This window comes from Vulpes vulpes, unplaced genomic scaffold (assembly GCF_048418805.1).
Source record: "Vulpes vulpes isolate BD-2025 unplaced genomic scaffold, VulVul3 u000000698, whole genome shotgun sequence".
Classification (NCBI taxonomy): Eukaryota; Metazoa; Chordata; class Mammalia; order Carnivora; family Canidae; genus Vulpes; species Vulpes vulpes.
Window position 1 is genome coordinate 526,446 of NW_027325792.1, and position 27,997 is coordinate 554,442.

At 40.2% G+C, this 27,997-nt stretch overlaps 2 protein-coding genes across 2 annotated transcripts in view; one reads left to right on the forward strand and one right to left on the reverse strand.

Annotated features, from left to right (window-relative positions):
• LOC140597372 (uncharacterized) overlaps positions 1–27,997 on the forward strand; it is a 340,786-nt gene that overhangs the window by 18,915 nt on the left and 293,874 nt on the right. The gene's annotated exons all lie outside the window — the stretch shown is intronic.
• Positions 1,118–27,997, reverse strand: part of LOC140597388 (piwi-like protein 1) — a 125,207-nt gene continuing 98,327 nt past the window's right edge. Inside the window, 18 exon segments of the mRNA XM_072745655.1 lie at positions 1,118–2,579; positions 2,731–2,878; positions 3,958–4,211; positions 4,713–4,897; positions 5,296–5,366; positions 8,012–8,115; positions 8,255–8,455; positions 10,571–10,643; positions 11,808–11,995; positions 12,470–12,584; positions 12,961–13,078; positions 13,291–13,417; positions 16,460–16,571; positions 18,429–18,626; positions 18,936–19,016; positions 19,646–19,764; positions 20,523–20,737; positions 21,332–21,460. Coding sequence (XP_072601756.1) covers positions 2,463–2,579; positions 2,731–2,878; positions 3,958–4,211; positions 4,713–4,897; positions 5,296–5,366; positions 8,012–8,115; positions 8,255–8,455; positions 10,571–10,643; positions 11,808–11,995; positions 12,470–12,584; positions 12,961–13,078; positions 13,291–13,417; positions 16,460–16,571; positions 18,429–18,626; positions 18,936–19,016; positions 19,646–19,764; positions 20,523–20,737; positions 21,332–21,460 — 2,555 coding nt within the window. The 3' untranslated portion in view covers positions 1,118–2,462.

Here is a 27,997-nt window from a genome sequence, read left to right on the forward strand (position 1 = left end):
GCTCTAGATTTCCTTACACTAGATATTGGTGCTATGTTCTTCTGTGCCTCGCCCTATCTTCAAAGCTGTTCAACATCCTTTTCTGGAATTTTGTCCTGGTCTCTGAACTGTGCTTATCAGTAGGAGGTTTGATAAATTTATATATATATATATATATATATATATATATATATATATATATATATATATTCACAACTGCCAGAGTCAGGAAGTTCAATTTTCTTATATAATCCATTGCTAGTTTGGCCAAATCCATTCCTGAAAGATCTTTAATTAGTTCAACAGGGCAGCCCAGGTGGCTCAGTGGTTTAGTGCCACTTTCGGCCCAGGGTGTGATCCTGAAGACCTGAGATCAGGTCCGGCGTCAGGCTCCCTGCATGGAGCCTGCTTCTCCCTCTGCCTGTGTCTGTCTGTCTGTCTCTCTCTCATGAATAAATTAAAATCTTGAAAAAAAAATTAGTTTCTCAACCTACTCAAGCAATGTGAAACTAGGCACTATGATACATTATAGACATATAGTTTATAAGCCTTTGGGACGATCAGGCTCTCTCCTAGAAATGTTGACTATCAGCCACCTTCTCCTAATTTATAAAGTGCTAGTAAGGGGGGAATAAATTCAGATAGTGCTTTAGTCACAAAAATATTTCCATGTATCTTAGAAAACCAACAGTGTTTTTTTCCTAGTCTGTAGATTAAGGAGACTGAAGACCAGAATAGGTTTTTAAAATAACAAGACCTGATTCAATTATTTTTAACATGAAGACCTTCATTGAATCACATCATCATTATAAATTTGTAAATCTAGAAGTTTTTGTATAGTGTTAATGATTTATATTGTACATATGGGAAACCTTCAGAAAGTTTTAGTAACCATTTTTAATTTGTTCTCTCTTTCTCTCTCTCTCTCTCTCTCTCTTTCTTTATGAGAGACAAAGAGAGGCAGAGATACAGGCAGAGGGAGAAGCAGGCTCCATGCAGGGAGCCCGATGTGGGACTCGTTCCCAGGACTCCGGGATTACACCCTAAGCCAACGGCAGACGCTCAACCACTGAGCCACTCAGGTATCCCGAATTTGTTCCTATTTCTTTATAGATCTCTAGGAATATATTATCACAAGTTAAATTCAGAAAAGAACATGTTGCCTTATCTTTAATTATGGATCCATCAGTATTCCATTTATCATTATGAGGCCAGTTCTGGTAGTTAAGAAGTTACCTGGATTACATTATGTTTTTAAATGACTTGTTTTTATTTCTCATAAGGCTAGTTCAAATTGCAAACCTAAATTGACTGACTTATCAAAACAATTATACTGTTTATAAACATACCCTTTTTGGGATCCCTGAAGCTGATCTACTCCCTGCCAGTCACCAAAATACTATTTTATTTGGGAGTGTAAGAAAACAAAGGTTTACATCTTGTTTCCTGAATCTATTTAAAGATAGTTTTAAAAAGCGAGGGGGGGGGGAAGTATCAGTTTTCAGAAAACCTAACAGCTGCATTTTAACAAATTATCCAAGACTCTTCTGATTATGGCACTAACAGTAACGTCACATTTGAAACACACACAAGAGAATGAATGAAACAGAAGTGCTAATAGAACTCTACATTTCCCTTCTTTGTAGAAAAAGTGAAATTTCAGTGTTCCAAGAACTGCCAATTCTTAAATTGCAAGGCTCTCCTTATTACAGCTCCACCAAAGATAACGTGCAAATTTCCACCCTACCCTGAAGAATAACCAATACTACATACATAGGTTATTCCTTTCCTACAAAGTTTTAGGTAGCAAATAAATCATTTCATTTTGCCTTTTAGAGCATTGTTGTCCCTTTAAACATGAAGGTTTCATAAAGATGTCATTTTTCAAAAAAAAAAAAAAAAGATGTCATTTTTCCAGTCTACTTGTTCATGAGACTAATGCCCAATCTCAACGATGAGTGGAGTAGCTTGCTCTAAGTGCCACATGTTCAAGTGTGGTCAATCATAGTCATGGTAACACATTTCAAAGGTTGAGTTGAAAGACACAGCCCTCGTGGTCCATTTTCCTGCTTGGAAACTAGAAGGGTTATGTTAAGTCAGTGGTAGTAGTGACACACCACTCTGAATTTCCATGTGCTATCAAGAATGATTAGAATTTAAAACTATGCATCTTGGGGCACCTGGGTGGCTCAGTCAGTTGAGCGTCCAACTCTTGATTTCCGCTCAGGTCATGATCATGGGGTTATAAGATCAAGCCGCATATTGGGCTCCAAGCTAAGAGTGGGAGCCTGCTTGGGATTCTATCTGATCCCCCCTCACTCTCTGCCCCTCCCAGTTTATTCATTCTCTCTCTCAAAAAAAAATTTATATATACATATATATATATAACTATGCATCTAGGAAGGCATTTCAGAAGTACAGCTTAAAAAGAAAAAGTTTACAAATGCTGGTTTTCAACATGTCATCAGGCTTTCTTCTCTTGGTCACAGGTAAAAGAGACGGCTTGCCAGGGAATGGTGTGGTTCTTGATGAATACTCTGGCCCACAAGGTAAGCCAGTTTGTGGGCATAGTGACAAGGAGCAGGAACTCGAATGACACCCTTCAGCAGAAAGAACAACAACAAGGATTTCTTTAAACTTTCCATCTAAACTTAATGTTTCAGAGATATCAATTCAGATGGCTCAAAAAGTATAGATTTAATGTTGAACAATCTTTGAGATCTAAAGGGAAATCCATATAAAAATACTTACCGGCAAATTATAATACATGTGGCATAGTCTGTAAGTGAGATACTGTATCCTATCTGGGGTGAAGCAAACCGTGTCGTGGATGACATTATAATGAGTGGGAGTGACAGTACCGTCTTTCACAGACTGACTCACGATAAAGAAATCATACCTGGAATCACAGAACACATGAATATAGACTATAGCTTATTTTCAGAAGAAAAAGAACATTGCAAACCTACTATCTGATGTGAGACAAATGGACAGAAATCCATTGTACAGAGTTTCCTTTATACTTAGAAGCCTGCTTAACTGTGGGGGGAGGATTTGGGAAAGCAAGTCCATAAAGGGCAATGCAACCACTGACCCATGTAATAATGCTCATGAGATTTCTATAGAAGCATCTGCGCTGACGCCTTGATGCAGAAACTTGAAACTGACACATTGGATCTGGCCACAGGGAAACTCAACTCAGAGTTCTAGGGATGGATGTTTTATGCCCCTCCCGGAGGATCAACGGAACCCATTCAAACCCCCTAATAGAATTGGCAAGATCCACCAGGTTTTTGTAGATACCGGCCTTTTTTTAAATTTTTATTTATTTATGATAGTCACACACACACACACACACACACACACACACACACACACACACAGGCAGAGACATAGGCAGAGGGAGAAGCAGGCTCCATGCACCAGGAGCCAGACATGGGATTCGATCCCGGGTCTCCAGGATCGCACCCTGGGCCAAAGGCAGGTGCTAAACCGCTGTGCCATCCAGGGTTCCCTAGATACCGGATTTCTTATGTGTATTAGGCTATGCTTTATGTTAATCCTACTTTCCCACCTGCTTTTTCCTTTATCCCTTTCCTGTCTTCTACTAGATTGATCGATGCTTGTCTTTCCTTCCTTGCTCCCTGTCTGCTGGTATGAAGGGGTCCTGTTTCATTTCCCATCCAGGGTTCTACATTAATTCATTTGCACAATCGACAAATCTCTGCTTGACCAGAAGTTCTACCATTGCTCCTAACAACTGAAGAATCTCAGTATGTTTACAATATAGGCTTAAATTCTAAGAGAAAAAGGAAGATAGAAACCTCTAGAATCCCATGTGTATCTGTTCGTGTAATTTTTAAACCGTCTTTAGGTCAATCTATTCTCCACCAAACCACGCAAACCTTTTTTAAAAAGTTTCTATTTCTATTTGAATAAAAGAGAATCTCTAAATAAAAGTGGGGGGGGGGGGCTTACCATTGCCTCTTGGTCACCTCCACATCAATAACTGTTCCTGGAAGTGGGTTTTGAAGTCTTCCTTGAGACTCCACAAAAAATCTGGTGTTTATTCGTTTCTTCACCACAATGAAAGTTAGTTTGACCCTTAAAAGTAATGACAGATGTACTGTTGTCCTAGAGGCATTCAGAGTATTGAAGCACCACACACACACAGGATTCCTTAAGAAGAATCTGCAGAAGGTATAGTCCCCCCACACACCAACTTTACTGTCCTAGCTCCATGAGCCTGACCTAAGCAGTAAGAGAGGTTTCTATTCACAGCCACTCATATCTTAGGGGGAAGAACTTCCTCACAAGGTTGGGGCTGCTCCTATCTGTGGTGGGAACCAGGCCCCAGTGACAAGCAGAGGAGGCAGAGGAGAGGCATTCCCCAGCCCCAGGACCTACAAAACTCCAGAATAAAGAAGTTGCCTAAACACAAACCATCACCAGGCTGTGTTTATGGATTTTAATAAGTACCTGAGCTTAACAAGCCCTCCTACATCAAGGCTTCCAGGGAGATTAGAAAAAAGTTACAGGTTCTTAGGGGTTCCCTGGGGAGGATACAATCAGGAACATTCTAGTTCTGCTCTGTCCTCTGACTTGGGTGTGGACCAGAAAGTCAAAGAATGAATTCCCCATCCAGCAACTGATGCCCTCTGTGCCATGCTCTCTCTCTTAATTCACAGATCATAACTGTGATATTCCTTTCAAAGACTGAAATGTAGAGTTTAGAAAATCTGCACTTTACAATTTATATACCCAGAGTCTTTAGGGTACACAGATCTTAAGGAGGACTCAATCTGTGGGACTTCATGATCCATCAGTGCTTGAAGCTGACCATCCCCAACTCCATCCCGATACACAATGATAGCTTGTGGTAGAAACTGATTATGTTTACACCAGAGCTTCAGGGCAGCTGGAAGGAAACCAGAAACACGGGTGAATAAGCCGTAACTCAGAACCAACTGGCCACTGCTATTTGTAACAACTTCTAGGTTCATGTTCTTTCAATCCTGTAGCCTCCAGGACACGTTCACTGCCTTTTGGTCTTCACGTGAGCTCAGCATTTCTCAACAGCACCACTACAGAAATTCTGAGCCAGATAATTCTTTGTGGGGGCAGAATGGGTGTTGCTGTCTTCTGTAGCATGCCTGGTCTCTACCCGCTAGTTGGAGGCCAGTAGCACCTCCATCCCAGCTGTTACAATGGAGCGCATCTCTAGGCATTGCCAGACGTCTCCGGGGGGACAGTGTGTTCACTTGCAGACAACTACCCAGATGGAGTCAGGCACACCAATCTTGATGGGACACTAACCTTCCAAGCAGGTTTTAAGCCCGTTCACAAGCTCCTGCCCCGATTCCTGGAAAATGCACTGAGAGAACCACCTTGTTTGGAGAAAAATAAGCTGTCAGTTTGAGATAGGAGTCTTAAAAATTCCCTTATTTTTCATCCTGAGTTAATCTAGGACCTCTGGTGGCGGGGAGGGGGGAGTCACTATGAGTAGCTGAAGATCCAATCAGGAATCCATTCTTTGATGCCTCTGCAGAGATCGAAGCATTGGTCTCTTCCAGTACCCTAGGCATTTATTAAAATTGTGAATGCACACAAATAGGAATATGGAAGCATTCACTAACATTGGTACAAATTACACGCACTTTCAATGTGCAGGACTACTGCCGTCTCATGGTGGACACCCAAAATAAATAGCCAGTGTTCCTGGAGATTCCTGCTTCCAAGCTGAGGTCTTAAAAAAATGGTTCATCCATAATCATGCTTTATGGGAACCACCTGCTTTGGAGCAGTAATTTTTACTTGACCACTTCCCAACAGATCAAGCAATACTGGTCTCAAGTTTCTATCCCCTGTTTTTTTAATTGCTTCAAACTATTGCAATGACCTGACATGATATAATACATTTGTCTGCTTTTTTTCCCCAGAATTTACAGTCTACAAGATGAAATCATGGTATGTTCAAATGCTGAGAACAGAGCAGCGGAAACGTTGTGCCAAAAAGCAAGGGTTCGCCCTTTCATGAAGATGGCGCCGAAGGTGAAGAAGGAAGCCCCTGCCCCTCCCAAAGCTGAAGCCAAAGAAAAGGCTTTGAAAGCTAAGAAAGTGGTGAAAGGCGAGCAGTCACAAAAAAAAAAAAAAAAAGATCTGCACGTCACCTACATTCCGATGACCCAAGACCCCGTGTCTCCAAAGGCAGCCCAAATATCCTCGAAAGAGAGCCCCCAGGAGAAACAAGCTTGATCACTATGCCATCAAGTTCCCCTTAACTACTGAGTCAGCCATGAAGAAAATAGAAGACAACAATACACTTGTGCTCATTGTGGATGTCAAGGCCAATAAGCACCAGATAAAACAGGCTGTAAAGAAGCTCTATGACACTGATGTGGCGAAGGTCAACACCTTGATCAGGTCTGATGGAGAGAAGAAAGCATATGTTCGACTGGCTCCTGATTATGAGCTTTGGATGTTGCCAACAAAATTGGGATCATCTAAACTGAGTCCAGCCAACTATAAATCTAAATATAAATTTTTTCACCATAAAAAAAAGCAAAAAAAAAAAAAAAAAAAAAGCAAGGGTTCAAAATTATTTATGAACTGAATGAAATCATTTGGGAAATATAAAAATTAATGAAAGGGAATAAAGGGAAAGGAGAGAAAATGAGTGAAAATCTCAGTGAGGGTGACAAAACATGAGAGACACCTAACTCTGGGAAACGAGGGGTAGTGGAAAGGGAGGTGGGTGGGGGTTGGGGTGACTGGGTGATGGGCACTGAGGGGACACTTGGCGGGATGAGCACTGGGTGTTCTATGTTGGCAAATTGAACTCCAATTTAAAAGAATTAAAAATTTAAAAATGAACCGAATGAGAGCTTAATTTCTTTCCATGATTGAAACATTATTTTCCACATGCCCTCCCACCATAAAAGCAAACCAATATTATATTAAACTAGAACTGGAACTAGACTGGAATAATTGATGCCATTCATGAAAATAAAAATGGACCCCCTTAAAGAATACTCTGTAATTATACCAAGGGGGCTAGTAAATCCTCAGGAAGCATAACAGTGATTGGTGATGGTCATACACATGCTAATGCTCAAGAAACTAAACTGAAGAATGTGCAAACTCCTTTGAAGGTAGGTTCTACTCTAAGCACAGAAAACAAAAGTATCCCTGGAGCAAGGGAGAAACATGAGATATGGAAGCATATGTTCTTCGGCAGATCCATTACATATAGATCTGTGAAGAGCAGATCCTGTACCTATAGGCTTCTGATTGTATTCCTAGGTCTGTCTTCCCCATGTGGGGCCTGAGTCCTTCCCCGTGTGTTAATGGGGAGACTCACTGATCATCAGAGCCCCCAGTGAGCAGAAATCTAACGCTTGGAATCTGTGACTATTGTATCGCCCCTGTGATTATGTCCTATGTCACAGTTGGCTTTAGGGAAGATTTTCCAGATGGACCTTATCTAATTTCATAACCCCCTGAAAAAGCAAGATAGCAGAAGGGGGAAGAGAGATTTGAAGCAGAACAAGGACTGTGTGCTCTGGGGGAGCAGGGCATTCGAGAAGGAATATGGATGAAGTCCCAGGAGCTGAAACAGGCCTGTAGCTGGCAGCCAGCAAGGAAAGGGGGACCTCTGTCCTTCATCTACCAAAAACAAAAACAAAACAAAAAAAAGATTCTACCACAAGGATGTGCACTTGCAATAGGACCTCAAGCCTCCAGAGGAGAATGTGGCTTGGCCAACATGGCCAACCTGATGGCTGCCTGACAGACCTTCGCGCAGACACAGGAGTGTCCTCTTAAGCTGCCATGTTTGTCGTCATCTGTTAAGCAGCAACAGAAAAATGATATAGACCCTTCCACATCAAATGTATTTGGAGCATAACTTTGCCAGAAGAGGAAGAGAATACCCTGCCCATGGCCCTCGTCAACAAACATTAGTTAGGCCCACCTCTCCTGTTTGGTCTACAGCTAGTTGCCATCTACACAATGTCTGCCTACGCCCACTCACTGCGTCAATTCCTGATTGATGCTGGACACGAAGCCTGCAATTGACTTCCGCCGATTTACAATATCATGGAAACAGTCGATACCAATGAACATCGCATTCTGTAACTGAAATTTTTTAAAAAAGGTAAGACATTGAGTTAGAACACAATAGAAGCACAATTAAGCAACTGCGTTTAAGATGGTTGAGTCTTAAATTCCACTGAACACAAGTGAAATAAAGAGAAGGCAATGAAATCCAACGTACTCCTGTCTCCACCTTCCAGAGGGCTCCTCCCATCTTGCAGTTCATCTGCTGGGCAATCTTTGTCGCAATGGTCATCAGCGTCTGGGGTTTGTCTAAGGTCCGTGCCACGACACACTGGCTTGGGGTCGGACACTTGACACACAGGTATTGTTTTATGCCATCATACAGGTCTTTCTTTTCACTGGACAGCACGCAAAGGACCTTGAAAGAAAGCAACAAGACTACCGAGGACATGAAACCACAGTAATGGGAGAAGTGGATGTCACGTCAAGCAAACTACCTAGGTGGAGGAACAGAGTCTGTTCATTCAATCCACAGCTGGCCCAGGAGGGTAAAGGGTCTGGAATCCCATTCCATTCAATAATGGCGAAGGTGAGCATATGGAAGAGGAAAGAGCCTAGGAGCCAGGCATGGGCAATATGCATGAATCACTTGCACTTGCAAAGTCTTTACGTCCTGGCTATTCTGTTTCTAGGAGTTTATCATGAAGTTGACACAGAGGGTTAACAAGCACAGACTGAAACGTACCATCATCAGGAACGTCACCCCTTACATGATGGGTGCTATGTGAGAGCACTTGCCAAGCATTGTACTTGACTCAGTTAATTCTTCAATAACCTACTGAGATCAAGACTAGTATCCCCATTTTACCCCTAAGCAAATAAGCTCAGGAGTTATGGAAACTGTCTGATGTACAGGCAGCAGGGCAAGATTTCTAACACGTGCTCAGACCTCCAACAGGACATGGGGTCATAAGAAAGAGCAATTACTGTTTGGTTGCTTTCTAACTATAATGGAAGATCCTCAATGTATTATTTCTAACATGATGATGCTTCTAGGAAGATTTTTTGGGGATAATCCTCAATCAGACTAGGGAAATTCCTTTCTCATTTTAAAAATTTCACATGAATGAATGTGGAATTCTATCAAATGCATTTTGTACTTTTTTTTTTTTACATTTCATCTGCAATTATTTTTCCTATAATTCACCACACTGTTTCTTTTTCTGAAGATTGCATTTCAGGCTTACTGTCACCCTAGGCCCATGGTATTCTACTTTTTTTTTTATGATTTTTAATTTACTTATCTGATAGAGAATGAGAGTTATCACAGGAGGAGAGAAAGAGAAAGAGGCACTGAGCAGGGAGCCTGATATTCTAATATCATTGCTACTTTCAAGTTATTCTTTGGTTTTTGAATGTATATGATTTAATGATTTCTAATTGTAATAGACTGCAGTCAATGTGTGTGTTTGAAAGGACACCAATCCATTATTGGCTTAGGATTTCTCCATGCCTGTTGGGATCACTTAAAGATGAAGGCTAAACTAACTTATAGATATGCTTTTCTTAAAGCACCTAATCTTTTGGGTACAGATTACACACACACACACCTCCATTTATTTATATATACACATATATAAATATACGTATTTATGTATATTTCAATAGCTCAATAAGTCAGGCTTTTAAGTACAATTGCAAAATCTAGATTCTAATTTTTTCTGTGATGATTTCTGAGTATTCAGAGAGTGGTCAGCTAATGCATCCTACAATTTCAGCTTCTGGAATAGCATAGGCCAGTCTCCTCCTAAGAAGAGCTGTTCAAACTGATGAAAACACAGGGACTGTGCCTGTTTGGGGCTCAGGCAGTCTAACAAGGTCATAAAGAGTTATTAGGTTAAGACAGGAAAGAAGTAGGGACCCAGAGAGATGATCTCAGCAATTGAGGCCACTTTCTCCCAAAGTGTTTGCCCACTCTCCAGTGAACATGGCTGAAAGGTCAGAGACCATGAACAGGCTGACAGCCTCAGAGACAGGAAAGGACAGAAATTGAAGACAAGTCCCTGCCAAAGAAAGGGCACTTGAGATTAATTTTGAGTGGTAGACACTCAAGATCTAACAGATGAGATTTATAACACTACAAGGTAAGACAGGAAGCTGCTGTCAATGGGACACCTGAGTGGCTCAGCGGTTTAGCACCTGCCTTTGGCCCAGGGCATGATCCTGGAGTCCTACATCGGGCTCCCTGCATGGAGCCTGCTTCTGTCTCTCCTGTCTCTTTCATGAATAAATAAAATCTTTGTAAAAAAAAAAAAAAAAGGGTGGGGGCAGCCCCGGTGGTGTAACGGTTTAGCACCGCCTGCAGCCCAGGGTGTGATCCTGGAGACCCTGGATCGAGTCCCACGTCGTGCTCTCTGCATGGAGCCTGCTTCTCCCTCTGCCTGTGTCTCTGCCTCTCTCTATCTGCATCTGTATGAATAAATAAATAAAATCTTAAAAAAAAAAAAGGAAGTGCTATCAAATAGAAACTTACCATCTGTGTTTTGGAGGAAACATGATTTTCTAAGACGGTTGTATAGGACTGGACTGTATCACTTACTTCAAGCCTAGAAAATAAGTATATATCATCTGTATTCAAAAGTTAAGTATGTAACAAACGTTTTATGCAGCCAATGGAGCACCACATAAAAACAAGGTACAATGTTAAAAAAAAAAAAAAACTACTTTTAACTAATGGTCATGAAAGATTTACTTATTTGAGCGAGAGCTAAACCGCTGAGCCACTCAGGTGTCCCATTGACAGAGTAAAATCATTAAATCATATACGTTCAAAAACCAAAGAATAACTTGAAAGTAGCAATGATATTAGAATATCAGGCTCCCTGCTCAGTGCCTCTTTCTCTTTCTCTCCTCCTGTGATAGCTCTCATTCTCTATCAGACAAGTAAATTAAAAATCGTAAAAAAAAAAAAAAAAGTAGAATACCATGGGCCTAGGGTGACAGTAAGCCTGAAATGCAATCTTCAGAAAAAGAAACAGTTAGTGTGGTGAATTATAGGAAAAATAATTGCAGATTAAATGTAAAAAAAAAAAAAAAAGTACAAAATGCATTTGATAGAATTCCACATTCATTCATGTGAAAAGAAATTTTTAAAATGAGAAAGGAATTTCCCTAGTCTGATTGAGGATTATCCCCAAAAAATCTTCCTAGAAGCATCATCATGTTAGAAATAATACTTTGAGGATCTTCCATTATAGTTAGAAAGCAACCAAACAGTAATTGCTCTTTCTTATGACCCCATGTCCTGTTGGAGGTCTGAGCACGTGTTAGAAATCTTGCCCTGCTGCCTGTACATCAGACAGTTTCCATAACTCCTGAGCTTATTTGCGTAGGGGTAAAATGCACACATAAGGGGAGGGGCAGACAGAGTGAATCTTAAGCATACTCTCCACTGAGCACCCAGCTGGATCTGAGCCAAAACCAAGAGTCAGATGCTTAACTGACTGAGCCACCCAAGTACCCTGATAAGTTTGTTCTTAAAACAAAAATAAGTTCAATGTTTGGCTTCCTCAGCATGTATCCCAATAGCCACAAACTATATATCCCCAAAGCCTATTTTACAGTTAATTGGAATAGATTAGGCTTTTTTGTTTACAAACCTCCAGGGTTTTAATACAGTGACCAATTCCTATAATTTAATATAATCTGACTCCACTTTACCTCCGATTTGAAGATCGGTTGTTATAGATCTTAATTTCAGCTCTACTTACATTTTTGCCTCTCTCATAGCTATGCCCATGGTGGGTGTGACTTTCCGTAGACTCTGTACTAAGGATGAGGCTGCTCCATAATTTCTCGTAGGATAGAGTATTAGCCAATGATCTAGTGACTTCACATTGAGTAAGGGTCCACTTCTGGTCTCTCTCGACCAATCTGCAAACTGTGGATGGGAGTCAAACTGGAAGACATAGTATAAGACTTCAATTTTTAAAGAAATACCGACAAAGAGCCTTTCTATTGCAAATTCTTGCTACTTCCTACTGAAACGTTACAATTTTAAACTTTGGTCATAACTGAATTACATACTCTTCCCTTAAGATAGTGGTAAGTAATACTGGGATTCTATCATGGGTTACTCTGGATTGTTTGGATTCTAGCTATTTGACTCTTAAGGATATACTTGGCAGATTGTTTTGCCACGAGAGATGTCCACAACTCCAACCATGGTAAACTATAGAGTTTACTATATGCCAAGGATGTTACATGCTTTCTAACTGAACACCTGCTCGCTCTCCCCTAGAGAAAGGACAAACAGCCCAAGAAGAGAGAGCAGTGAGTTACTGACCTGACTTAGGTCCTCTGCATTATTATTCATTTGGCCCCAAATGACTGCAAGAGTAACTAGAACATGACCATTTTGAAGCTGTCTTACCGCTCTTCTTCCTTGAAAAATTCTTACTTCTTTCAAGATCCTTCCCGAGAAGGACACGAAGTTGGTATCAAATTTCAAATCCCAGAGTTGAAGTTCCCGTTGTACCTCCCTATTTCTGAAAGTTAAAATATTTCCACAGAATAGAACCAAAGGAAATAAGCAAAAATGATGATCCATTTGCAAAATTCTCCTTTAATCTAAGATGCCTTGTTGTTTGTCTTCTGTATTGACATGTTGCAGAGAGAGGGTCTCTAGTACTCTGAAATCATGTCCTCTCTCACATTTGTGCTTAGGGTCTTTCTATTTTGTTCTTCCCCTCCAGACCTCCTCTAACTTTGCATCAATGGAACAAATAGAGTTGTTCCCACAAGAGGTCGTTTTCTTCCAACCTGTTGTTTTTTAGTTGGAGAATCTGAGATATCAAGAGTTCTGCACGGGTCTCATCTTCAGGACACACACACAAAGACACAGAGAGAAGAACAGGACTTAACATTTGTATAGTATTCATCAGTTTCCGTAATTCGTGCTGCCTTCTTTCTGGATCCAACCTCATATGAAGAGCCAAGTCTCTCATCACCCTGTAGTCTTTTCGCATTTTATCTGATAGACCTTTAAAAAGTTAAGAAGATATAGCTAAACAAGCAAGAATAAATATGTATGTGAAGAAGCCTTGATGATTTTATCTGGAAGAGGAAGAGCCAATGGAGAGAACACAGCTCTGGGTCATTATGGAGTACTGTGAGAAGCCTGTACTTCTACATCATAACATCTGGGGCTTGAAAGGGGTGGTCTTCTATGAGGACTGCATAAATCTGAAGTACCTGTCAGGTAGCATAGCTCAGGAACCAGCATTATAGGCTTATGGGGTGTGTCCTGTTGGCTCTTTTTCCATTTGCCTTTGCTGATCAACAGTGGCTGAGTTAGGTCAGTAACCTCTGTATTCTACTGCTGCTCAAAAGAGGTGAGAAAGAACACTGGTGTGACTGTCAGCAAAGCCTAGTCAAGTCACCTAAATAGGTACAAAAAAGTCTGGATCACCAACAGAGGCCCAGGGGTGTGCTAGGAAGACTATTTCCCCAAGTTTAAGAACACGTTAAAGATACTCTTAATAGTCTCTTAATTTAGATGTCCCAGGGATGACCTCTTTTTTCCTTGTAAGCACACATGGCCCAGGAGAACAAGACTCTCATAAACATTGTGTTGGGGTCACTGTACCAGCCTTCTTTGACTTGCTATAGGTAAATGCAGGACCAAGCCTTGAATTACATATTTCTCACTATAGTACTGCCTTAAAAAATTAAGGATGTAATTAAGAACTTTGAAGAGGATTCCCACATTAATGGGGGACGACAAACCTGGTCACTCCTTGCAGCTGCAATACTACAGCTATTCCAAACATGCCTCCTGCATCATCGAAACTTTTCCGCCAGGAAAAGGCATTTGCCAAGACATCTATCCAGAAGCTCCTATCCCTAGGCTGCAATTCCTGTACAATAAAGTGCCTTTCCTCTCCCACATAAAGTGATGGTCTGTCATAGATCCTTCCATGCTGACCAGTGAGATCCTCATCAGTCACCAGTTAGTCACATGAATTCTGGTGGGATTGGTTAAGTATCTTGAGAATGTCAAAGGAGTTCCAGAGACAAGAAGACTTCAAATCCAGTGTTCATGGTGCTTTACCTCTGGAGCTGAACTACTACTTTTAATTCTCTGTAGTTATTTGAAAGGCAGCTGGGATTCACCTCCGTTCCCCTGCTTCTAGAGTCTTAAGACAGGAGCTTGTGCAAGTATATGTATATACATGTGTGCGGAATCATGGCATCATTTTAGGGCCTCAATCACCACTCCCACCACTGAGACTAGCACAGCCTTTGTACAAGCTGTTCTGTCGAGAACTTTGAGAAACACACTATTAATTCTCATGGCTGTCCTGTGATATCCCATAGGGATCTCCTACAACACCAACTTCTGCATCTCCACAGGAATTTCCTTGTCCCACTTTGCATTACTATGAAAGCTTTTCTGCAAGCCAGGATTGTGCTTTCCTTTTAAGGGCTCATCTATGGATTTCAGGATTTTTCTAGATCTCATGACAACACAACTAGATTGCCATCTGTTATTATACTGAGTTCCCACCAGGACATCCCAAGACTACTCAAGTCATTTCAAAGGTCACCTAAACCAATGACTTTTGAAGTAAAATCTGGAGAATGAGCAAGCAAATATCAGCCTGATATCCCTGTCTGCAACTCCATCATAGGCTATGTCAACCCAACAATCCCCAAGCCAGCTCCTCACACAGAATCTCCCATTGCAATAAGTGATGCCAGCCTCCACTCACTTCCTCAGATAAAGCCAGAGACTCCTCTTACCATTACTCACTACATTTGAGCCATCAAAAGTCCTCTTGTCTGCCCCATCCATTCCCTTTCTAATCCAGGTTACCATTATCACTGATCTAAATGGACTTAAGCACCTCCCTACTGGTGTCCCTGCCTCCCTTTTTACCCGCATATTCCCTGTACCCATACATTCCCTGTACATTAGACCCACATCTGTAAAATAAAGTGCCCCATTTCATCTATCTGTATAGTCTCACTTAACGGTAAAATCCAATGTGTGTAGGTGGATAGAACTTTATACAGTGTGGCTCCCACGTCCTCCTCTGACGTCATATCCTGCAACCCTGTACACGTCCCACCCACAACTGGGTTTATTTCTTGACAGGACACTCTAGCCTTGTTTGGGATCTGGATACATCATGCCCATCCTGAAAGTGGTGTAAGAGACAATTCTTCTCACCGATCTGCACACAGCTTGCTCCTTTCTGACAGTCACATGCCAGCTACTCAGAGCTTTCTATGACCAGCAGTCTAAGCCACCAGACATTCTCCATAACACCTCTTGATTATCTGCATAGATTTCCCCCAATACATGCTTTCTTCTTGTCTGCCATCTCTCTTCCTGCTACAAGGATGCAAGTTCCTTAAGAACAGAGAACTCAGTAGTCTTACCAATGTATACCCAAGTTGTATAATGAGCACTCATTACATGCTTTCAGGTTAAACAAGTAAGTACTAAGCGTGGAGCACAAGTGGGGATGATGCCATAATAGCACCATACCCTTGAATGGCTGTGTACTCTCAGTGCTTCCAAGTAGCTAGGTTTTGGATTCCTAATAAAATTTAGAGAAAAAAAAACCCCAGCTTATACTTTTCTAAGTTCTTTCCGTTTGCTATAAATATCTCTAACTCCTTGAATTCTCTCTTAACTGCCAAAGCTAGAGAACCAACCTCACCACCTAGTGCATCTTTGTTCATGAAGTTTACTTGTTTCTTTGTGAATAAAGATTGAGGAATCCGGGATCCCTGGGTGGCGCAGCGGTTTGGCGCCTGCCTTTGGCCCAGGGCGCGATCCTGGAGACCCGGGATCGAATCCCACATCGGGCTCCCGGTGCATGGAGCCTGCTTCTCCCTCTGCCTATGTCTCTGCCTCTCTCTCTCTCTCTGACTATCATAAATAAATTAAAAAAAAAATAAAAATAAAAAAATAAAAAAAAAGATTGAGGAATCCATGAGTTATGAGATTTAGCACACAAGTGACATAATTTCTGATAGTAATTTTTCACTTTTTCATTTTGAACCAAGTCCTAGAGAGCTGAAACTTCTACATAGGTGAAGTCCTCATATCTGAAATTTTGCCATATTTTATTTTCAACCCACCAATCCATCAACATGTTTAAAACTATCATAGCCATGTCCAAGACTCATTAAAGAGGTCTTATTGGAGCCATTCTAATTATGTAACATATATACAAGGTACCCAAATACATGGACAAATTCATGTAAGTTATAATACCCTCCAAGAGAAACCCTGTAATATATAGATTTTGACTTATGATCTAACATGTGACTATCAGTTATACATAGGAGACATATTTGATTAAATAAGAAAAAATATTTAGACATACTGAAATAAAAGATTGCATACCTCCCTGTAGTAGTCTACAAAGGTGATTTCAGCACCACCTGATTTCTTAAATTTGGTTCTGGGATTATCCTCCCAATTAATAGCATCCACCCTATAGGTTTTGTTGTTATACCTGTGGAATATTCACAATATATGGTATTATTCCTAATGTATTCATAGCATGGGATCAGGCAAGAATTAATAGGCTTTAAATCCTACAGGTAATTGCAGGATATATCAGCTTTATTATATTCAATATATTCACCGAGTTGTACACTCTTCAACACAACCCAAACACCACAACCACGAGCAGTCACTCCTCATGTCCACTCAACTTCCCCAGTCCTTAGATAACTGCTAGTTTAAAGTCCATCCTATACGTTTGCCTACCTGACCTGTTGCATAGGAATTGAGTCATACGATATGTGACCCTTCCTGACTGCCTTCTCCCACTCAGCATAATGTCTTTCGAGATTCATTCCTGCTATAGCATATACTTGTACTTAATTCCTACTTATTGCCAAATAAAAACATAGCATATCTATAATGGGATATATGTTTCAGCGGATGAACATTCAAGTTGTTTACACTCTTAAGCTATTATGAATAATGCTGTCAGGTCTACAAAATTGGTACATTGGCCATAAGTTTTCATTTTTCTTGGGTACATAACCAGGAATAGAACTGCTGGATCACATGGCCACACTATATTTAGCATGTTGAGGAAGTGCCATACTGTTTTCCAAGGAGATCATACCATTTCACATTTATACCAGCAACGTTTGAGGGTTGGTTCTGATTTTTCACATCCTTGCCAACATTTAGTATCTGCTTTCTTAATTTTAGCCATCCTAGTGGGTACGAAGTGCTATTTCACTGTGGTTTTACTCTGCATTTCCCTCATGGCTAATAACATTGAGTATATTTTCATGTGATTATGGATCATTTTTATATTTTGTTCAGAGAAATGTTGATTCAGATCCTTTACCCATTTTTTAAAAGTTATCTTTTGACTTGTACCTGTTCTTTACTTAAATAGATGCAAGTTATGAGATTGAGAGAAAACAATTGCAAATCACCTTTCTATCCATTGTTTTTCACTTTTGACTTTGAAGAACAAACGTGTTTAATTTGATGAAGTACAATTTATACTTTTCTTTTGTCATCCCTTCTCTGTTGGTGTCCTATAAGGGTTTTGCTCACCTAAAGAAGATTTACTCCTATAGTTTCTTCAAAGACTTTTAAACTTTTAACACTTACATTGAGGTCTATTTTGAGTTTATCTTGGAGTGAAATTGGAGTTAATTTTGTATATTGTGTCAGGAAGGGCCAGGTGGATACCCAGTGGTCACAGCAATATTTGCTGAAAGAGTATTCCTTCTCTAAACTGTCTTGACACTCTTGTTGAAAAAAAGAAACTGACTATAAACTGACTTTGGGACTCAATTCTATTCCATCAATCTTTTCATCTGTCCTTTTGCCACTGTCTTGATTACTAGCTTTATATGTTTTGAAATTAGGGAGCAAAAGTCCTCAACTTTACTCTTAAGATGATGTTGCTAAACAACTTTCAATCCACACTCAAAGTGTCTGGTTTAAAGGGAGAGGAAAAAACTAACTTCAAGTGGAAATTTGCCCATAGGTTCTATCTAATTAAGCCCTGATTTTTTTTTAACTAGTTAGACACAAAGCAAAAGAAATTTGGAAGGAATATATTCTGTTATGTGCAGGACAGGGTTCCACAAGATGACTGGATCAGCATTAGGAATTAAGAACAGCGAAGTCTACAAATGACACGTATCCCTCTCTCATGCAATAGACCTAGATGAGAAAAGCATGGACTGACTTGGCCATTGCCATGCCAGGTCAGCTTCTGAACTTTAACTACTGAGTGGTTTGAGAACTATGGGAACATCTTCTCGGGGTGGGGGTGGTGATCAAAGTAATGGGATAGGTTTGTTGTTTTTTTTTTTTTTTTAAGCAGACTTACAGTGTAAAAACAATTGACCCGATTAATTCTTTAGAAACTTGCTCAACATCTTCCTTTCTGGTTTGTGGATCACGAAGACCTGTTATTAAATCATAAGCTGTTTGCATTCGGAGCAGTTTATGGTTCACATCAGCACAGAGGGTAATGCTGGTTTCATACTCAAGAATAGAAGTAACGTATCCAGGCCAGATGACCAGCCTGCAAATAGAACACGTTAGATGGGATTATCAAACTCCAAGCTCTGAGTATAGAGCAAGTGTCACAGGGCCCTAAAAAGGCACTTGAGAGTCAAGCCGTTTCATCTCTTATTTTTAATAAGAAATGGTCTTTTGAAGGACCTTTCCAATAGAGATTTACCTGCTGTGCTAGTTATACCTAATTTTTGTTAAACCATTTTATCATCAACCACAGGCTTACACATATATACCTACATATGTATGCATGTGAGAATCTATGGGATTTAGATGTATACATTACAAACATTACATGAAACTATTTTATACCAACTTGTGATCGAAGAACTCAGTGGCCTCTTGCTTGTTATAATAGTTGCGACCAACTTGCTTCAAATTCATCTGCTTCAAAATTCTAAAAATTGAAGAATAAGTTTTGTTGAAATAGTATGAATATTAAGCATTTGGTAATACACATGAGGATACATTAGGGGGAAAAATCTGCCAGCAACTTTGTATTACACATAATAAACAGATGTACCTGGTACAAGTAAATTATATTGTGAGGTAGATATTAAGGTCCATTTATCCTCTGTTTTCCCCTCCTTTCCCTTATATACAACAAACTGTCATGGAAAGACCATTAGGATATCCTCCATTCCCAGAAATGAACCAAAACATCTTTTGCAGATGATGTGCCTCCAATTTGGGATATTTGTCCACCACTGTTACTACAAAATAAAAAACCAGTGCATTTGCTCTAGGGAGAAATATGCATAGGCATGCATACTCGATGTATGCTCCTCCTTCCAGGCAGGTCCAGGCACAGGATATGGGGGTAGGCAGGGAGAATACTGAGGATAGGCCACAGAACTTAAGCATGTCTAGGTGAGGGTCAAGTCCCATTTCATCCCCAAGATCCGTTGCCCTCTCAGGATGAGGAGGTGTCAAGAACATGAAATTCTAGGAGCAAATGTCTATGTTCAATGCCACTGACACATGAACACAGTCATATCTCAAGGAAACTAAAGCTTATAAACACACCTTCTAAAGAGAATGTTGTAATAGCGTAAGCAGTCTGGTGAGTTGGGTGAGAGTTCGCTGATGAATTCAATGGTCAGCTTCACAACCTGGTTTTTCAGTAGGCTGACCAATTCCGTTTTCTGAGATAAAGAAAAAACAAGAGGGTCTAGCAGTCCTTCCGAAGACAATAAGCTCATTATTGAACCACAAATCAATAGGTCACCTGGGTATAAAACACACCGGTGTGACACATGCAGGGACAATACAAGACTTATAAGGCTAAAGTGAGGAGTCAGAATTAAACATTTACAACTACTTTTTTTTAACTTAAATGAGCTCCTGTAGATTATCCATTTGGTAAATAGATGTTTATTGAAAAAATATTAAGTCCTTCTAATGTTTTTGCTGAAAGATAAAAACTATTCAATACTTCATCAGCACTTGACCCATATTTGCCTTTGAAAATGTAAAAACATGTATATATTTTGCTCTCAGATTCATTTTAAGCACTGACATAAAAAAAAGCACTGACATGAGGCAGGAGGGAACATCAGTGATAAGCACACATGGCACGTGGGTGTTACAAATCCCATGGGCAAGAGATCTTCAGGTCTCCTCAAATCGTTGTACAAAAATGGTATTTGCTTTAAAACAGTGAAGATGTGAGAGGAAGAGAACAAAGGTCAAGAAAATGTCTAGGGTGCCTGGGTGGTTCAATTTGTTAAGCATCTGCCTTTGGCTCAGGTAGTGATCCCAGGTCCTGGGATTGAGCCCGAGTTGTGCTCCCTGCTCAGTGGGGAGACTGCTTCTCCCTGTCCCTCCGCCCTCTTGCTCATTCTCTCTTGCTCTATCAAGTAAATAAAATTTAAAAAGAAAACATCCAATAACAGTACTTAACCGGCAACAGTAGCTTGTGAGGTAATAATAAAGAGCTCCCATCAAATATATGGCACTCTCCAATAAATGCTTTATGCCGCAAAAGCAATTCTGAACGAACTTTTCCATCCTCGATGTCTGGCATGTAGTCAATGTTGTACTTATATGTGACATGCTGGGGGCGGGACGTCACTCGGAAATGGTTTGTGAATAGCTTTACAGGTCTACCCAGCGTGCCTGCAAAAATGAATTCACGTGTCAATAATGAAACAAGCAGACTGACTGTACCTAAATAATGTGGACATCCCAATACTGAAAGCCAAAGTTAGGCCAAACAAGGATATTAACCACCAAACACATAAACATTTACATACAGCTGATGTCCAGAGTATGTATCATCCATTTAGAGGAGTCCTCACTCAAGCAGACATTTAGAGAGTTAAAACAGAAGATTAAAATATTTAACAAGAGATCAGAAGAAAGATCTCTAACACAAGGCTTCCAACAGGGGGAGTGGGTGGGGAGCCAGAATAATGTAAATGTTGTAATTATGCTTAGGTTTCTTTTTTCTAAAGTCTCAGTGCATTCAAAGAGCTGGGTCATTTTGTCTTAGTGGCTATAAAAGGAAGAGAAAAATGGAGAGTCCATCTAGGACTCTCTAATAGTCTCTGTTTCTGCAAAATTGGGTGCCATTACAACAACGTAAGCAGATTGGGAGGTTACCTCCACTCACAGTGATGGGATGAAGTTTTACACACACTCTTAAACACAAACATGCACAGGTTTCACGTGAACAATTCCCTCAGGCTGGGTCGTTAATGGCCAGCATACCTGTCGTGGACTCTCTAACATGTTCCAAGTACTGTCGGGTATCCACCACATGGTCTCGAAAAATGCCCCCAAAATGCTTTCTCTCCTTCAGTGAGGTTGCCCGCAGTCTAGTCGCCAGCTGGAGTTCCTCTACATGGAAACGGATGTGAAAGCCATGAGTCTTATACAATAAAAAAAGAGAGGAAACATAAAACCACAAAGGACAATATTAAACACCAGCTATTAAGTAAAACTAAGTTGAGGTCGCTGGAGTTAGGAAAGTTAGGACTGTCCAACAATCCAAAGGGTATTTCAGTCATTGGTCACCAGAAAGGGGGAATGGGACCTGGAAACCCCTCTGAACAAGAGCCCACCCCACATCAGTGGCCGGCCTGGCCAGCCCCACATCCATCCCCATGGAATCTGCTTTTGCGCCAGACACTTGTCCGGAGTGCGAGCAGAAACTTTGTCCTTAGCCAGCAGCTTTATAGGCCAATCACTTGGCACCTCACTGCCCTCTCAGGAGCACTGGAAAATGCTGACTGAATAAGCAGTTTATAAAAAAAAAAGTGCATGAAATTGCCTTTGATACAAAATAACTGAGATGTTCTTTTTTTTTTTTTAATTTTTATTTATTTATGATAGTCAGAGAGAGAGAGAGAGGCAGAGACACAGGCAGAGGGAGAAGCAGGCTCCATGCACCGGGAGCCCGATGTGGGACTCGATCCCGGGTCTCCAGGATCGCGCCCTGGGCCAAAGACAGGCGCTAAACCGCTGCGCCACCCAGGGATCCCCTGAGATGTTCTTTTTAACAGCTACTGGAAAAGGCTCTATTTTTTAATTACATTGAAATATGCGTACAGACTTTAAGAGGCACCATTTGGAGGACAAGACAAAGCAGTCTTTCAAATACCCTGAAAGAGGGGATTTATGAAGATGGAGGAGTAGGGTCCTCACCTCACCAGGTCCCCAACTTCCCTACAGAACTTCCAAACCATCCTGAACACCTACGAATGTGACCTGAGATTTAAAGAGAGAACAGCCGGAACTCTACAGAGAGAAAAGTTTTGGCTTCTAACAAGACAAGACAGGAAGGGGGAAAGGGAAAGGGAAAGGGAAAGGGAGAAAGGGAAAGGGGAAAAGGGAGAAAGGGGGAAAGGGGGAAAAGGGGAAAGGGGGAAAGGGGGAAAGGGGGAAAGGGGGAAAAGGAGAAAGGGGGAAAGGGGGAAAAGGAAAGGGAAAGGGAAAGGGAAAAGGAAAGGGAAAGGGAAAAGGAAAGGGAAAGGGAAAGGGAAAGGGAAAAGGAAAGGGAAAGGGAAAGGAAGGAAGAAGCCTGGGGCAGGTGGGGGGGTGGGGAGCTGCAGGCCAGAGGAGATGGCTCCAGCCTGGCGGGAAAGCCTGGGCGCCCCTAGAGCCCAGCCCCGGAGAGGAGGGGTGTCGGGCTGAACCCCAGGAGAGGCGGCGGAGTCCCCAGGCTCCCGGGGTCACTAGCAGACGAGGCACGGCCGGGGCAGAGCGCCCCAGGCCCGCGGGCCCAGCTCGGGACAGCGCTGGAGCCGCAGGCGGCGGGGCCTCGGGGAGAAGCAGGGGGGCAGGCGGGGGCTCCGGGCGGGCGGGGCGCTGCACCTGCTGCCTTCGGGCGCCCGCCATGGCCCCGGGAGCGCGGTGCAGGCAGCACAGGCCCCGGATCCCAGGGCCCGGGGGACACGGCCGAGGTCCTGCCTCCCCCCGGGGCGGGTGGAGGCTTCACAACTGCAGAATTAAGATCTCATCAGGCTGAAGTTAAAAATCAATTAAATGAGGTGCAATCCAAATTGGGGGTCCTAATGGCAAGGCATAAGGTGCTGGAAGAAAGAATGAGCAACACAGAAGACTCCTTGATGGCAAGGAAGGAAGCTGAGGAAAACAGAGAAAAACAATGAAAGGACCACGAGGAAAGGTTAAGGGAAATACATGACAGCTTCAGAAGGAAGAATTACGTATCACTGGGGTTCCAGAGAGCACCCAGAAGGACAGAGGGCCAGAAAGCATATTTAAACAAATCCAAGCTGAGAGCTTCCCTAATTCAGGAGGGGAATAGGCACTCAGACCCAGGAGATAGAGTGGTCCTCCCCCCAAATCAATAAAAACCGTTCAACACCTCAACACTTAATAGTGAAACTTGCAAATTCTATAGAAAAAGAGAAAATCTGTAAAGTAGATAGAGGCAGCAGATTCTTAACGAATATGGGGAGAATTGTTACATTAATAGCAGACCTCTCCTCAGAGACCTGGGAGGCCAGAAAGGGCTGGCGGGATTGATTCAGGGTCCTAGATGAGAAGAACATGCAGGCAAGAAAACTCTATCCAGCAAGGCTCTCATTCAGAATAGAAGGAGAGATAAAGAGCTTCCAAGATAGGCAGAAACTGCAAGAATATGTGACCACCAAACCAGCTCTGCAAGAAATATTAAGGAGTATCATAGGAAAATTAACATGCTTCCAGAAAATTTGTTCAGGTTTAAGTGAGCAGTTGAGATAGAAATGATTTATATATGCTGTGATTTAGTCTATGGGTTTATTTGAAAATTAGTCACCATGCAGTCTGTTTTTATAGTGTATGCATAATGATTGTACTATATAGGAAGGATGACGTGGTGTTACATTATCCCTAATAGGAACAACGCTTTTAACTGTTAAAGAGTAATCTTGCTTTCCTCAGGAGGGGGGAAAAAACCAACTCTACAGAGCTCCAGACATTCTGTACAATCCCTTAGAGGATGGGGCTTCTGCACACACCTTTGGTCAAAGAAGAGACTAAGGGCACATCTTTTGAAAACATTCTAATGAAATGACTCATAAACCCATTCCACCTATAACTGTAATTTAACTCAAATACCAATAACTAGAGCTTGGCTCAGCAGGGATTCCTTAGAGCGAGGCATAAAGCCTTGTGAAGGAAGCTGGGATATGCCACCCCAAAATATATATGTATATATATTTTTGGGAAGAGGAATCCAGAAACAAATCTTAGTGTTAATGTCTTCCCATATATTTACCTTTCCAGTATGCCGCCCTTGATAGTCTAAAATTGCTTTTCTTTAGGCTATCATTTTTTCTACAAATGTATTATTGTTCTTTGCTGAAGACGCTATAAAGCCGACAGTTTTAAGCTGCTGCTTTGAGTTCCTCTTTATTTTTGATTTCTTCGGTGTGATGTGCACTGCAAACCTTTATAAATTTTTTCTTTTGATGATATCCTCTTGGTAATGAGTCCCCCCGGGGAGAACCTAAGATGGGTAGATGTGGAGTTTAGCCTCCCCCAACACCAGCACTCATTCTAGTTGTATCCTCATTGGAAGAACGCAGGCAAAAATGAACTCTTTGCTTGGTTGGCAATTAGCCTGGGGCTGGCCATCCCAGAGATGCAGCTGCCTACATGAGATTGTGAACTTATTGCGTCAGCTACACTGGTAGACTTTCTCCTAATATACTGAACACTGGAATCCTCAAATAAAAACCCCAAAAGATCCAAGGTCTTTCTTTCATGCAGAAAGGATTCTGTACATCAAGAACCAGGCATGTTGAGGTTTTCAACCTAAGAATCACTTGCTTTACATGGCGGTAACATGCTTTTTATATGAAGAAATAAGAACCATTTACTTAATATCATATAGCTAGTTTTCTATCAGATTATCTTGTTTCTCACGAAACAGATTTTATACCATCTATATTTAAAGCAGGCTATTGAAAGAACTTCAATCCTATTCATCAATTACTGCTTTTTGGATTGATACTTAGTAGATAGGAATTCTTTCAGAAATTACATATGGCACATAATCCATATGTCACTGTTTTTTGTGAATCTGGGTATCTGGATCTCTCAGACATCCATCTCCAAGTATCTCATAGGCCTGGATTTTCTGTCCTTTTTCTCTCTGCAGCCTATATTCCTGCTTTTACTTACAAAAGATATAAGTATCCCATCCCTGATTCTTATATTTTAATCAGGTAATGATTATTGACTATCAAATATTGTCATCAACAACATAATGTGTTCTATTTGCCCCTTTCCAAAGACAGATCTTAATAAATTACAAGTAAATAACAAGAACACAAGTCTCATTAGTCACAGTGGTGCTTCACAATTAAACACAAGATGTATCATCAATAAAATCCATGTTTTTCCATATTAACTTGAGAGGGATAAATTGTTCATAGTGAAATATGAAAGCAACATATGGGGAAATTGACAGGGCTGCACCGGTTAAACAAAGTTTGTTCAAATAAAAAGATTAAATCATAGATTAATCTGCTTAGAAATATGAAGAGGATACTTAGTATTTACATAGCAAATGATAAAACTGACATAGAGAAAAAGTCATTTGTACAGAAACTTGTAAGCAGCTTGAAAACCTGTTATATACCAAATATTGTTAGGTCGGTCATTTCTGAAATTTTATATTTAAAATTTTTTTGTTATTAGACACAAGTGCATCAAACACAGCTTTGACAAACAATTGTTTAGCAAACAATTAAAATGTATGTGATCCTATAAACAACATCTAGGCCAAGAAAAAGAACATTGCCTTACTCAAGAAACCCTCAAGCAATCACTTTCCATCATTCTGCAAGAACCCTATCATAACTTAGTAATAATTTCCTTATTCTGTTTGTTTTACTATCAGGTGTACATCCCAAAGAATGAAGTTTAGATTTACCTGTTCTTAACTACCCCCCCAAAAATCACATTATATGTATTTCTATGTCTTACATCTTTATCACAATTTATCATAAGATGCAGTTATGTTCTTGAGTGTGGTTGTGGTTAAATTATTGTTATAGGTCTTAATTATAATATTGTAATGATAATACCACACTCTATGCATTCTGTTGTTGAAAAATGTTTGGATATTACTCCCTACTGTCAAACTATTTTGAACAATGCTTTTCTGAAAATTATACATACATTTGGGTACATGCGGATATGAGTTTCTCAGGGGTTAAGATACAGTAGGTCACAGTTTATGTTTATTCCAGTCCTACGTAGATTAAGAATAAAGTGCTTCCCAAAATGTTGGTATTATGACGCTATTTAATTTAAAGATAAATGTTTTATTTTTGCTTCATAAATAAAATTACTATAGGTTTGGGGAAAAAACTTTAAAATACAGACTACAGTTTCTTTGTATATATTTTACTAAGGGTTAATCTAAACTTGTGGAATGATGGATAGTTCTTAGGAATATGTATACAAAGTTGATCCATAATTGAACATGGTTTTAATGCCAAAATAAATTAGTAAAGACGTGATCATTTGATTCTTATGTCTTTGTTTTTTATTTGTTTATTTATTTTTTATTGGTGTTCAATTTGCCCACATATAGCATAACACCCAGTGCTCATCCCATCAAGTGTCCCGCTCAGTGCCCGTCACCCAGTCACCCCCACCCCTTGCCCACCTCCCATTCTACCACCCCTTGTTCGTTTCCCAGAGTTAGGAGTCTCTCATGTTCTGTCTCCCTTTCTGATATTTCCCACTCATGTCTATGATTCTTTTGTCTTTGAAATGTACTGTACTTACCCCAGAAATTTCTTTCCGAAAAGATATAATAAATTATTTAAAGCATTTAAAATTTTTTCTCTGTGCATTTCCAAATGGGCTTAACTAGGAAATTATTCAACTTTTTCAGAATAGCTGACATGATTAGCTCTATATGATTTCTGATCACTTAAAGTTTGGTAATTTAAGGATAATTTATAATTCTCTAGAAATCCACAAGTTTCTTTAAATTCAGATGTTCACTTATATTTTTATCACAAAATTCCTTCATCTCCCAGGGAACTACCAATCAAAGATAGAGTCAAGGATATATTTTAATGTAATTATAAAACTAAAGGTTCTAGTTTTACAACTCTAACAATATTTATCAAGCGAAGTGAAATAGAATAGTCAATAAATTAGTCTACTAGAATTATTTTAGATTGACAGATGATTTAATTTGGTATCATATCTCAATCATTTACATATGCACGCATGTGTACATGTATATATCAAAGAATTAAGTCACAGTTCAGTGTTTTGATTTTATCTTCATGAGAGAGCTATAGACTATACTCTTGAACATCTACTTAACTTGAACAATCTACTTAAATAAACTGACTCCTCTAATTATTTACAGTATACAACAGTATTGTCCCCTCTATGTTCCTTTTATGTAAAATCTATGTCTAATCACTGTGCATAAAAGAAAATGTATGGTACAGAATTTGATGACAGTGAAAAATAAGAAGTTTAAAATGATCCCTCCTGTCTAGACACCATTTGAATCGTAGGCACTTGTTGTGGTACCATGTCACTGTCTTGTCAGCAGGCACAAATGTCTGATACCAACTGTCATTTCATTGGAAAATAATATCCCTTTAAAATTTTTCAATCAAGAACTTGCTGAAATTTTATTTTATTTTTATGTTTATTTTTTTTTAGAACTTGCTGAAATTTTAGGGGAAAACATCAGAACATGGTTCTTCCTTTAAGTACCAATCAATTTTCAGAATAACTCCAAATTTCTTAAAATTGTGTCTGCTTTTATTTAACATATAACTTTACTTTTATAAATCTTTCTTCTCTTACATATGACTCCCCAAGAATTACATCTTTAGTCTTCTGCTTTTTGAATATAATATATAGTAATTCCCAATGAATCAC